The 14011-nt window shown below is 47.3% G+C and overlaps 1 protein-coding gene across 1 annotated transcript; it reads right to left on the minus strand.

The window, feature by feature from the left end:
• Positions 1-1156: 1156 nt before the first annotated feature.
• Positions 1157-10622, minus strand: LOC137356982 (cyclin-dependent kinases regulatory subunit 1-like). Its single transcript, XM_068022888.1, has 3 exons — positions 10514-10622; positions 8022-8149; positions 1157-4690 (listed from the first exon to the last, which is right to left on the minus strand). Exons 1-3 carry the CDS (start codon positions 10570-10572, stop codon positions 4641-4643), a joined length of 237 nt encoding a protein of 78 aa, XP_067878989.1. The 5' UTR covers positions 10573-10622; the 3' UTR covers positions 1157-4640.
• Between the last annotated feature and the right edge of the window lie 3389 nt (positions 10623-14011).

Below are 14011 nucleotides of genomic sequence, written 5' to 3' on the forward strand. Positions count from 1 at the left end.
ACTCCCTTGCTCTTTCCCCATGTCAGCCGTGACGCAGTTGGTAGATCTCCCAGCCAGAAGTTTGTGGGTTTAAGTTCCACTCCAAGAGTTGAGCCCAAAAATAAAAGAGGTCACTCCCAGTGCCAGCACCGAGGGAGTGCCACACTGTCAGAGGTGCCATCTTTCAGATGAGACGTTAAACCAGCCCCTCTCTATCCTCTCAGTTGGACGTAAAAGATCCCACAGGACTATCTCAAAGAGCAGGGGTGCTCTCCCTGCGGCCCAATATCTATCCCTCAATTAACATCACTAAAACAGATGATCTGGTGGCGATCACATTATTTGTGGGAGCTTGCTATGCATTTCCTACATTACACTTAAAGAAAAAGCACTTCAGTGACTGCAAAGCGCTTTGGGATGTCCTGAGGTTGTGAAAGGCGCTAGAGAAATGCAAGCTCTTTCATTGCTTTAGCAGTAATGCCCGGATGGTCTCAGAATTAGGAAGAAAAACGTTTTTTTTAAGGAATCGGTTACGTGCCATTACATGGCTGTTTAACCCATTTAACTCCAGATCTTTTTCTTCAGATCACAGGCCTCCACGCTATCATTTAACTGCTGATCTGATCACTGCTGGGTACAGTAGCATAGGGGTTATGTTACTGGACTAGTAAACCAGCAGCATGAACTACTGATCTGGAGTATGGGTTTGAATCCCATCACAGCAGCTGGGGAATTTAAATTCAATTAATTAATAAATCTGGAATTTTAAAAAAAACCTAGTCTCTGTAATGGTGACTATGCCTAGAAAAGTCTGGCCCGCTCTGCTCCCCATTGCCAACTAGACCTTTCTAAATACAGATACCGCATTAACCGCTGCATAACCTCAGGAGCCGATTCCTCCTTCAGTGCAACACCATAATTCTTTCTGACCAAAGTTTGGGATATTTAAACAAGCAGCGAAGGCTTGATGTGTGACTGTAGTGCGTGATACAGGGACAGGCCATGGCAATCAGGAGTCCTGTACTGGTAGTGGGAGCTTGGTGTTCCTGCTCTTGTCGACAGGGAAGGAGTAAAGTTTGCTAGAAGCTGCTGCCAATCACCAATGGGTGTGTCTGGCTGACAGACACACACAGTTCTCCCTCAAACATACACACCCCTAATAACATTGCAGACATGATGGTTATTACAAATTTATTAAAAACACAAATACAAGACAGATCGCAATAAACCAAGATCAAAAGATTTAAAATGACAGATTAAAACACATGAGGTTCAGGTATCAGAGTCCAATAGTTTTGGGGGACATCACAGGCACTTGTTCAAAAGTCAGCATCACTGAGCGAGCTGACTTGACAGATGAGAAGAAGTAATGGGCGAGATTTCAAGCTCAATCAAAAGCCTCCGAGTTGCGCAGAGTTATGATTGGGCGCATTTAATGTGCGAGAGAGATCACAGCAAAATCTGTACCTTCAAGGAGGGCGTACAAGATGCAGAGCTGTCTCAATTCATTCAAACATGACCGTGCTATGTACAGGATAGCAATTTACAGAGTAGGAGAGACTGATAATGAACAGCAGCAATAACATGAAATATAAACAGGTACATTTTACAGCAGTGAGCGTCACCCAGATCAAAAAAAACAAACAGTTTCAAGAACCATTCCTTCAGCTGCAGGTGAAGTGATTTGAAATTAGGGATAAAGTGAAAGTGTTGAATGTTTTTTTTTTATATAAAGGACAAGCCCGGTAGATCCACAGCATTCTGATGCAACGAGGAGTTACGAAAATACTTGGAATTTCTCACAGGACAGTCTGCCATCTTTCAACCTGTCGGCACAGCAACAACTCACTGACGTCATGGTCCTTGTTCCACACACACACACACACACACACACACACACACGTGCTGAGGATTTCTGCTGCGTTGCATCCCTTCCTTCCCACTTTGTAATGGGATTCCAGCAGACAGGACTCCTCACTCCCCAGAGATGTCTCCCCCGACGCCACAGCGTCTCAGTCACTGACCATATATTCTTTATTAAAAACAAACATTGCGGTATTTCTCTGACTGAACACACGCTGCTCCTGTCGGGATTTGGCAAGCTGTGGGTTGACGGAGTTTAAAAGTTATCCTCAACTTTGTACAATGAATAAAAACACTAAGACGGTTAAATTCTTTTAGCAGCAGCAAATGGTTTTCTTCACAATTGAGAGCTCCCAAGCTACAGCAACTTGTAACTCGTCTTAGGACCTGTCCCGACCCCTTCCCTATGGGGACAGCCCAAGGCTTAAAGAGCAAGCTGGGTTTGCAGCTTAACACAACAACCGTGCTCCAGACAACAGGCGACTATCAGCACAGGATGGCAACTGTGCATAAGAGATGGAGGAATAAAATTCCAGTCCATCTGATACACTGCACCCCCACACATCTCTCCCAACCCTCAGCAACATGCCCATAACCAGCATTAAACACCCAAGCAACACCAACTCTCTTCTGTCATTATTGCGCCTTGCTGAAATCTGAGTGGCAACACAACACTGCTGGACCTAGATTGGCACAGGCAGAGACACCGACCACAGAACTGTCACTGGCTAAACATCCAGTTACTTGGGATGACTCAATGAGAACGACCTGCAATCTCAGGATGTCTGAGCTTCCCTGGCAGTAAACTGGCCACCCGGAGGCCGCACCAATAGACAAAAAAAACCCACCCCAACCTTACTGACGGGGCTCTCAGGTTCATGCAGCTCCTGTTCTCCCAGAAACACAGCAGACGCTGCGTGCTCTCTCTCTCTCTCTATTCATTCTTGGGATGTGGGTGTCACTGGCCAGGCCAGAGTTGTCGCGAGACGGTGAGCCTTCTGATACCTAATCATCTTCCAGTTCATCAGCTCTACCCACAGTGGGAAATCTTTCACTCTACTCTGTTTAAGACGCCGAGTGGAATATTCAGCCGTAAAAAGACTGGTCGTCACACCCTGACTGAGTTCATAAAACATATAACCAGCTACCACAGCTAAAAGAAACACCATTGTCTCACAAACCTTAGAACAAGGTCGCAGAAGCTTGCTCTGTATTCCCCTTGAGTGTAGAAGATTAAGGGGGTGATCTAATCGAGGGGGTTTAAGATGATTAAAGGATTCGATCGGGTCGATAGAGAGAAACTATTTCCTCTGGTGGGGGGGAGGGGGAGTCCAGAACAAGGGGGCTGAACCTTAAAATTGGAGCCAGGCCGTTCAGGGGGTGATGTCAGGAAGCACTTCTTCACACAAAGGGGAGTGGGAAATCTGGAACTCTCTCCCCCAAAAAGCTGTCGAGGCTGGAGGGGAGGTGGGGGATCAATTGGAAATTTCCAAACTGAGATTGATAGATTTTTGTTGGGTTAAGGGGATCAAGGGATACATAACCAAGGTGGGGAGATGGAGTTAACAGACAGATCAGCAGTGACCTAAACTGAATGGTGGTAGGACAGACACGAGGGGCTGAATGGCCTCCTCCTGTTAACTAGGAACATTAAAAAAAATAAATGAAAAGCAAGTGAAAAAAAAAACCAGAGAGTGAAGCGAAATCTTAAATTGCAGCAGGTTTACTCTACATGTCATCAGCAGCAGTGGGACAGAAGGGATCACCCACCAGTCACATCATCAGGTGTCTGAAGGCTTGGCCGATGGGTGGCCTCGCCCTGTTTGAATCGGTCAGGATGGGCAGCGGTGGAACACAATGAAATAAGGCGAAGGCAGATGCCGGCTGGCCTGTCCGACTGAAGCACAGGCTGGCCGGGCATGCAGGTCCACAAGATGGCTCTCTCCAATGGAGTGGGGTACGGACACAGGCAGGGCAAAAAAAGCAAGTGTTTAACAACTAGCAGCCTTGCCACAAGGCTCGTTCGCCGAGCTACCCAGGGGAAGCGGCATTTAAGCCAGAAAACACTGAATTCCTCGCCTCAAATTGCCACGACCGGGCACCAGACATTGAACCATCAGCGCTGCTCAAACTACTCTCTGCAGACACAGCCAGACTGTGGAAGGAGGGACACACCACCAGGGCACTGGGTGATGGTTGGCAGTTCAGAAAGTTGCGCCCACAATATGATTCGGCGGAACGCCAGTAGAACCTTTCACGTGCTCACCACTGCACTCGCATGCACAGACTGGACCCAGCTGATAAACAGGGGAAAGGAGGCGGCTGTGAAATAACGTGCCTCAGGAGGGTTACAGAGAGATCACAATTTCCCGACACACTCTCCCTGTGAACATCTCTCACACCGAAATAAAACTGGGTGCTGTTCTGGAAACAAGTCTGCAATTCGAGAGTTCAGAGTTATTAAAAGGATCTTTCACGCATGTCACTCCATTAGAATTTTCATGGTTATAGAAAGGTGAAGGAGATTAAACACCCACTGGATTTGTTACATCAAAGATGCAGGCTCAATACCATTGTTTTTCCAGAAGTCTTCATATGGTAGAATTAAATCTAAAGGTGTGGTTTGCGAAGGGAAGCAGGCTCCATAATCCTGGTTCCCCAAAAGCACTCCCAAGTTCTGGTCTTCAAAGGGGAAGGTCCAGCAACTCAGCGTTGTTGGAGCCAAGGCGAGGGGCTTTGAGTTGTAGGGGGCTGTTGGTGTGTGCTGGTTGTGGGCTGGTGGGGGGAGGTGCTGGCTTTCAGATTTCTTTCTTTGGCAGTGGTCTCCTGAACAGCAAGATGTGAGGCTCTGAAGAGGAAACAGACAACAACAACAACTTGCATTTCTACAGTGCCTTTAACATAATAAAACATCCCAAGGTGCTTCACAGGACTGTTATCGAACAAAATTTGACCCCGAGCCACATAAGGAGATATTAAGGGACAGGCGACCAAAAGCTTGGTCAAATACAAAATAAAGGCCCAGCCTCCACAAGATGCCAAGTTTGCAGTCAATAATGTTTTAGAAATAGTTTGTGTGTCGCTTCAAAATATTCTGGAGAAAATGTCATTAAATGGAGAGTTTTAAGCATGCTCCCCTCTGATCTGTCGTACCAGCTGTTTTAAGCACGCTCCCCCCTGAAATTGTACTCGATACCAGTATTTATGAAGCCCAAGATCTCATATGCTTTGCTAATTATTCTCTCAATATGTCCTGCTACCTTTAAGAGTGTGAAATATTGGATGCGATAAACATAGGGAGAGAGGAAGTATTAATGGGATTAGCATCCTTGAAAGTTGATAAATCACCAGGGCCGGATGAAACGTACCCCAGGCTATTAAAAGAAAGCCACAGAGGAAATAGCAGAAGGTCTGACCATCATTTTCCAGTCCTCATTGGATACAGGTGTGGTGCCGGAGGATTGGAGAACTGCTAACATTGTACCTCTGTTTAAATAGGGAGCAAAGGATAGACCAAATAATTACAGGCCAGTCAGTCTAACCTCAGTGGGCAACTTATTGGAATCAATTCTAAGAGGCAGGTAAACTGTCACTTAGAAAGCTATAGGTTAATCAAGGATAGTCAGCATGGATTTGTTAAGGGAAGATTTTGTTTGACCAACTTGATCGAACTGTTTGAAGAAGTCACAAGAAAGATAGATGAGTGTAGTGCAGTTGATGTGGTCTACATGGATTTTGGCAAGGTTTTTAACAAGGTACCACATGGCAGACTGGTTAAAAGAATGAAATCCCATGGGATCCAGGGAAATGCAGCAAGGTGGATAAAAAATTGGCTCAGTGGCAAGAAACAAAGGGTAATTGTTGATGGGCGTTTTAGCGACTGGAGGGCTGTTTCCAGTGGTGTTCCGCAGGGCTCAGTACTGGGGCCCCTGCTTTTTGTGGTATATATTAACAATGTGGATGTGAAAGTAGGCGGCATGATCAAAAGTTTGCAGACGACACAAAGATTGGCCGTGTGGTAGATAGCGAGGAGGATAGCTGTAGGCTGTAGGAAGATATTGATGGTCTGGTCAGATGGGCAGAAAAGTGGCAAATGGAATTCAACCCAGAGAAGTGTGAGGTGATGCATTTGGGGAGGTCAAACAAGGCAAAGGAATACACGATTAATGGGAAAATACTGTGAGGTGTAGAGGAAGTGAGGGACCTTGGAGTGAATGTCCACAAATCCCTGAAGGTAGCAGGACAGGTCGATAAGGTAGTTAAGAAGGCAGATGGAATCCTTTCCTTTATTAGGTGAGGTACAGAATATAAGAGCAGGGAGGTTATGCTGTACCTGTATAAATCATTGGTTAGGCCACAACTTGAGTACTGTGTGCAGTTCTGGTCACCTCATTACAGAAAGGATGTAATTGTACTGGAGAGGGTACAGAGGAGATTTACAAGGATGTTGCCGGGACTGGAAAAATGCAGCTATGAGGAAAGATTGGGTAGGCTGGGCTTGTTCTACTTGGAACAGAGAAGGCTGAGGGGAGATCTGATTGAAATGTACAAAATCTTGAGTTAAGGGAGGTGAAGGGCCTATTCACCTTATCAGAGAGGTCAGGGACCAGGGGGCATAGATTTAAAGTGATTGGTAGAAAGTATAGAGAGGAGATGAGGAAATATTTTTTCACCCAGAGGGTGGTGATGGTCTGGAACTCACTGCCCGAAAGGGTAGTTGAGGCAGAAACCCTCAACTCATTCAAAAGGAGTCTGGATACGCACCTCAAGTGCCGTAATCTGCAGGGGCTACGGACCAAATGGGATTAGACTGGGTGGATCGTTTTTCCACATTATACTCCATCTGCCAAATTTTTGCCCACTCATTTAACTTACGTATATCCCTTTGCAGACACGTTGTGTCCTCCTCACAACTTGCTTTCCCACTTATCTTGTACTGTCAGCAAATTTGGCTGCAACACTCGGTCCCTTCACCATGTCATTAATATAGATGGTAAATAGTTGAGACCCCAACACTGATCCCTGTGGCACTCCACTAGTTACAGTTTGCCAACTGAAAATGACCCATTTATCCCCACTCTCTGTTTCCTGTTAGTTAGCCAATCCTCTATCCACGTTAATATATTACCCCCAACATTCTTAGCCTGTGTAGTAACCGTTTATGTGGCACCTTATCAAATGCCTTCTGGAAATCCAAATATACTACATCTACCAGTTCCCCTTTGTCCACCCTGCTTGTTATGTTAGATTAACTGGCCTTTAGGACTGGCCTGGAGGAGGTTAGAGAGTTCAGGAGCGGGTGAGGTCATGGAGGGATTTGAAAACAAGGTTGAGAATTTTTAAATGAGGCTCTGCTGGACCGGGAGCCAGTGTAAGTCAGTGAGCAGAGGGATGATGGGTGAATGGGAATTGGTGTGAGTTAGGATACTGGGCAGCAGGGTTTTGGATGCTTACGTGCTTGTGAGGTGCACATAGAGTTTACATCACAGAAACAGGCCATTCAGCCCAAGTGGTCTATGCTGGTGTTTATGCTGCGCACGAGCCTCCTCCCACCCCTAAATTTAACAAGAACTGATTTAGTTGCTTATCACATTCTTGGGAGTGTATAACCCAACAGACAAACATTTTTTGCTGTGAGAAAACATTTCCATGTTTCTTCCTCCTCTCTTGTAAGCACTGCTGCTGTCTGGGTATGGCTCCTAGCCCTACAGACCCGTGTGGCAAGCCAAGGCAGTGAATGTCCACAGGTTATTTGATCAGGGAGGGCTTCACAACTGTGCCAAGTCCTCTCATTGCTCGATTACAGAAGCTAACCTAACCTGGTTCAGATCAGCCAACATAGCACAGACTGGGGATCGAATGGGAAATCTCGCAGGCCCGTACACACGTAGAGCTCCACACGGATAGAGCCTTGTATTTACCAGCGCAGTCATCGGTCAGGCGTTAACTTGTAAATCCAAAACATTGCAAAGGGATTTTGTCATTTAACTAAAAAGGTTCCATTGAGCGGAGTGAACTCTGGCATGCTTTCTGAGGCCGTGAGATATTACCGGTTACATTACAGAGAGGTGGGAGAGTAGAGGAACACCAGTTAGTCCGAGTGCTGGGTGAGGCGGTCGCCGATGGCTCGGGATATTTTAGTGACTGAAGCAAGCGATTGCTCCCTTTGGCGACGTTACCTGGCTCGTGAATCATGTAGTGTATCCATCCTGGGCTCTGCTGAACCCCCAGATTCCGCCACTCGGTCTCGGACATGAGGTGAGTCTTGGGGACAATCTTTGCTATCTTCTTGGGCAGCATGACGTGGCTTGGGAAGTGAACAAGAAAAACACCTCGTCTCAGTAATCAATCTCTAAAGCAAGAAGGGTCAGGTGGAAACAGAAGCATTCTCATGTGAAATTCCCCAGTGACATGCGAACCCAGGACATTGTTCGTGATTTTAAACTTTCAGCATCATGACCTCTGGGGACTCCTATCCCACACCCCACCAAATCATGGGATGTCCAAAGTCAGACTGTGACTTTCCACCAATTGTGCAGTCGCGATTTCACCCATACAGAAACTCCTAGAGCCTATCCGGTGTAAACTGGGCGCAACAGAAATCTGCAGAACTGCTTAAAAAGGGCCCAGTAGTCCCCTGCACTATAGAATGGGCCCCATTACAACAGTGACAAGACTTCAAAAATACTTCATTGCTGAATAAATGAAAGTTCCTCTCTCTCTCTCTCTGTGATTCTGCACATCAGAACTGCAAGAATCAAAGTGAATACTGTCAAGAATTAATCCTTGATCCCTGTGCCCTAAAATCCATTGACAAGTGATTGCTCAAACAGGCATATCTTAATATCTTTCCATCGGGGACCTTCAGGTGCTTTAACAGAAAGAGTAAAGACAGCTACTTCCTCAGGCTGTACAGCAAATGCCAGTCTGGGTTACAGGAGATCATTTCAAAGCCTTTGATGTGTATATTGTTTATTAAGACCCCTGGCTTTTGACAAAAGGAACATCCCACAGTTCATTCATGTTTTTTGAAACACATCAGTTGGCTCCAGTGAAGCCGAAGGGCAGAGAAGGGCGAGGAAGGGTAGCAGTGAACTGCTATACCTGATCATGGCCAGTATCCTTGTTTCAAGTCCAGTTTTAGTGCAGAAAACATTATAGTTGCCTTAGATTAGATTAGAGATACAGCACTGAAACAGGCCCTTCGGCCCACCGAGTCTGTGCCGACCATCAACCACCCATTTATACTAATCCTACACTAATCCCATATTCCTACCAAACATCCCCACCTGTCCCTATATTTCCCTACCACCTACCTATACTAGTGACAATTTATAATGGCCAATTTACCTATCAACATGCAAGCCTTTTGGCTTGTGGGAGGAAACCGGAGCACCCGGAGAAAACCCACGCAGACACAGGGAGAACTTGCAAACTCCACACAGGCAGTACCCAGAATCGAACCCGGGTCCCTGGAGCTGTGAGGCTGCAGTGCTAACCACTGCGCCGCCTTGTTCTTTTACACTGTATTTCACAGGTTATAGTTTCAAGTATATTTAGCACAGGCTATCCTTCTACCAATTACCCATCAAACTTACCGTTCAGCAAATCTGTTTCCTAGTATACAGCCTAAACCACGTGCTGATATTGAAAAGCAAACATTTCCATTTATAGTGAGAGGGACACAGTTCACCGAAATGTCAACTGTTTCTCTCTGCACAGATGCTGCCTGACTTGCCAAGCATTTTCAGCACTTTCTGTTCTCCTCTCAGCGTCTACCCTGTCAAGCCTGCTCAGAATTTTAAACTTGCAATGAAATCATCTCTCATTCTTCTAAACGCCGGATAGTACAGGCCAAGTCTACTCATTCTCTGCTCATAGGACAACACCCCCTCACCCCAGAAATCAGTGCAGCTGTTGCACCGTCTCCAAGGCAAATATACCTTGCACAGGTAAGGAAACCAAAACTATGCACAGTACTCCAGGTGTGGTCTCACCAAAGCCCTGTACAATTGTAGCAAGTCTTCTTAACTCTTGTGCTCCAAAACCACCTCAGTAATAAAGGCCAATAAGCCTTCCCAGTTGTTTGCATGCTAACTTTCGTGTACAAGGGCACCCAAAACTCCCTGAACACCAGCATTGGATAGTACCTCCCCATTTAGAACATATTCTACTTTGCAATCTTCTCTATCCAAGTGGGAAGGGGGAGGGGGGGGGAACAAGAGATGGGGAGATTGACTCACTTCCAACATTTGAGCAACAAAATCACTTCCTAAAACTGCAGAGCAGCCAATGATCCAAATGATTTGGGAGAGGAGGGGGCGGATTGGCCACATCCGGGACTACATTTCCCATCGGCCAGCGCGCCTGAGAATAAGCCCTATCGAGACATGTTGACTTCCGGTTCGGAACCGGAAATAGGTTGGAAGAGGCATAGAAAAAACAGGTCGGTTTTTGACCGTTACCGGGGAAGAAAAGCCCAATATAAAAAAAAAAACCGGGACAGATGAAAATGCAAAATTAGAAAAGGTCCTGCGGGAGACCAGTCAGGGAAATCAGAGATTGGGAGTAATTAAACACGACTTCACGTAAACAACCCGAATTAATCGATGATTAACTATGTCGCCGCCTCAGGCCTTGCAGCCTGATGTAGGAAGCCTCCTCCGCTTACCGGTACTCGAACTCGCCGTCGTTGTACCGGTCTGAATAATAGATCTCGTTTCGGTCCATCTTCCAACCGCCACTCGCTTGCTCGCAGGGCCCTCCAAACCCGCGCGCGCAATCTCCCCATTGGCTGAACCGGCTGGCCCTCCCCCCGGCCCGCTTCCATTGGTCGCAGCCGCCCACAGATCGCTTCCATTGGTCGGCGCCGGACCCTATCGGCTGGTCCCCGCCCCTGGCCTACTCCGATTGGTCGGAGCTGCCTGGGCCCGCTCGCATTGGCCGACGCTCACTCCCGTTCTCACTGGTTGGCTCCGGCCTGCCGCCCCCGTCCGCTGTCATTGATTGGCGCCCCCACCCACCTCCCCCTTCAATTGGCCCGCAGCAGTCACCTGCCCCGCCTACACACCACTCCCATTGGTCCTTGCGCTGTCAGTCAACCCAGCACCGACCTCCCTCACCGCCGCCACCCACCTCCCCCTCCAATTGGCCCGCACCAGCCGCCTGCCCCGCCTACACACCACTCCCACTGGTCCTTGCGCTGTCAGTTAACCCGGCACAGGCGACGACACCGCCCCCACCCACCTCCCACTCCAATTGGCCCGCACCAGCCACCTGCCCCGCCTACACACCCTTCCCATTGGTCCGTGCGCTGTCAGTTCACCCGGCGGCGGCTCAGCCCCAGATGGGCTATCTGAAGCCCCGCCCCCCGCACGCCCCATCAGCTGATCTCAGGGCGCCTTTCCCATTGGTCTATTTCCAAACCCCGCCCCCGAGCCCGCGCTTTTTTTTTAAACCAGTTCGGCAAAGGAAAGGGAAATTTCCATTGGTCACCTAAGCAACGTCACAGGCTCAATCAGCTGACCTAGAACGGATTTCATTGGTCAGTTGGGGTCCACTTCCCTTCTGCCATTGGTCAGGACATGTTTGGCCTTGGAGACCTCCAAACTTTTTGCAAAGTTTTGCAAAACTTTTGGTGAAGTTTTGCTGAGAGTTTCAGGAGCTTTTTCCAATCCCCAAACTCTGTGTTTAATCAGCCTTTGACCCAGACTGGGGCTGTAATTTCATTTAAAGAGATGTTGTATGTACATTTCTGACGTGGGTTGTAATTATAATCAGTTAATTTTTTTATATGAATAACTATTATTCTATCTTTGTGCATTTGTTTTATGTCTTAAGCTATGCTTTTTTCCCCTCCCTGGGCCCACCCAGTAGTTGTGGTTCCTGCGAAGATTTAGGGGGAGTGTTGCTTGAGCTTTTAAGAGCTCCATTTGGGATCCAGTGGGGGACGAAGACTGGATCGCTGCAACTTGAGGTCTGATTTCTGTCCGTCTCTTAACTTTCTGTGCTGCTCTGGCTAAGGAGCAGAAATGTTTTCTGTAATGGTGCTGCTGTAATCCTCCGGGGAGCAGACTGTCTTTGGAAAGTTGGGGTGAGGACCCCAAGGAACGTGTTGGCGTCCTTGTCCTCCATTTCAGGTAGCCCCCCCCCCCGCCCCCCGGCGCCCCACCATTGCTCTGTACTGATTGTCTTTTGTCTTGAAGGTTTGGCTGATTTTTTTTTTGTTGCAGGTTTTTAAAATGCTTGTTCTGCGTTTCGAGATATTGCATGTCATCGCGAGGGTTTTATAAAGAATTTTCCTCCGTCTCTCCACAGTTGGCTGCTGAGAGTGATGGCGTTCCTGAATGTGTTCACGTAACTCAGTCATAGAATAAAGAAAATTATAGAAAGCTTACGGCACAGAAAGAGGCCACCTGGCCCACCGTGGCTGCGCCAGCTGAAAAACGGGCCACCCAGCCTAATCCCACCTTCCAGCATTTGGTCCCTAGCCATGCAGGCTACGGCACTTGAGGCGCATATCCAGACTCTTTTGAAATGAGTTGAGGGTTTCTGCATCTAATACCCCTACAGCCAGTGAGTTCCAGACCCCCACCACCCTCTTCTCATCTCCCTCAAATTTTCCTCATCTCCCCTCTAATCCTTCTACCAATTACTTTAAATCTATGCCCCCTAGTTCGCTGACCTCTCTGCTAAGGTAAATAGACCCTTCCCATCCACTTGTTTTAGCAAGGCTAAAAACTGCTGGGGCTGACGGGAAAAACCCATTCACAATATCTCACAGTTTGAGCCTTGTTGGCCCTCGAGCGCAAACACCCTGTCCCTTCTAGTTTACCGTGAGCACTGCCTGCAATTTCTGTCTCTTTCTGTTGACTTAACCTGTTTTAATTTCCTGTTGTGGATGCGTTTGGGTGGGCCAGACCCACCTGAAGGTTTCCGTGGCAACAGTGGCTACATTTCAAAAGTATTTCATTGGCTGTGAAGCGTTTTGGGAAGTCCTGAGGTGGTGAAAGGCGCTAGAGAAATGCAAATCTCCCATTTTTGTTAATAGATGGCTTCTTAAGATGATCGATATGAAAGAAGACTTGCATTTCTATAGCACACTATTAACTCACTAGTTAATCTGTCTCTGATCTGCTTTTAGTGATGTTGGATCCCAGGACACTGGGGATATCTCCCTCTAAAACCACCATCAGACACAGATGAACTAGTGAATCTTCTGGTGTCGGACTAAACGGCACTGACTGCCCGACAGAAGCTACCAACTGGTTGTGAAGTGCTTTGGGGCATACACAGAAGAGGCCCCAGGACAGCCAATAAATGCACAGGAAGGAAGGTCCAACAGACAGTATTGGAACCCCCCCCACCCCCTCAAGTGAGTGGATCATCCGAAATTCCGTACATGGAATCTATTGCTGGAAATGAGGGGTTAATTTTAAGAAGAGACTGGAGAAGCTTGGCATCGAGTGGGCTGACGAAGGACTGATAGACTAAATAATCAGGGAGCATTTCCCCTGGCTGGTGAGACAGTAATGAGAGGGAACACGTTTCAGATATTATAATCAAAAATAAATTAAAGGAGAGTTTGACAGAATGTCTTCATGCAGTGGGTGATTAGAGTGTAAAAGTCATTGCCAAAGCTTCCTGTTGAAATAGTCTATAAATGGAATTAAATAGATAATTGTAGAAGAATATTAAAGGGTACAGGGAGTGGGCAATACTGTAGGATTAGACTGGATGACTCATAGGATAGAATGATACGGCACAGGAGGAGCCCACTCGGTCCATCGTGCCTGTGCTGGCTCTTTGAAAGAGCTATCCTATTAGTCCCACTCCCCCCGCCCCCCCCCCTGCTCTTTCCCCCATATCCCTGCACATTTTTCCCCTTCCACTATTTATCCAACTCCTCTTTTGAAAGTTACTATTGAATCTGCTTCCACCGCCCTTTCAGGCAGCGCGTTCCAGATCACAACAACTCGCTGCGTTAAAAAAAAAATTCTCCTCCTCTCCCCCCCCCCCCTCTGGTTCTTTTACCAATTATCTTCAATCTGTGTCCCTCTGGCTACCGACCCTCCTGCCACTGGAAACAGTTTCTCTTTATTTACTCCCATCAAAACCCTGCCTGATTCTGAACGCCCCGATTAAATCTCCCCCTTAACCTTCTCCGCTC

Source organism: Heterodontus francisci, chromosome 46 (assembly GCF_036365525.1).
Source record: "Heterodontus francisci isolate sHetFra1 chromosome 46, sHetFra1.hap1, whole genome shotgun sequence".
Lineage (NCBI taxonomy): Eukaryota > Metazoa > Chordata > Chondrichthyes > Heterodontiformes > Heterodontidae > Heterodontus > Heterodontus francisci.

Coding starts and splice junctions, on each gene's coding strand:
- LOC137356982 (XM_068022888.1), bottom strand. CDS start 10,572: ATGGACCGAAACGAGATCTATTATTCAGACCGGTACAACGACGGCGAG. Junction 8,150..10,513: donor GACGGCGAGTTCGAGTACCG/GTAAGCGGAGGA, acceptor TCACTTCCCAAG/CCACGTCATGCTGCCCAAGA. Junction 4,691..8,021: donor CTACATGATTCACGAGCCAG/GTAACGTCGCCA, acceptor TTTCCTCTTCAG/AGCCTCACATCTTGCTGTTC.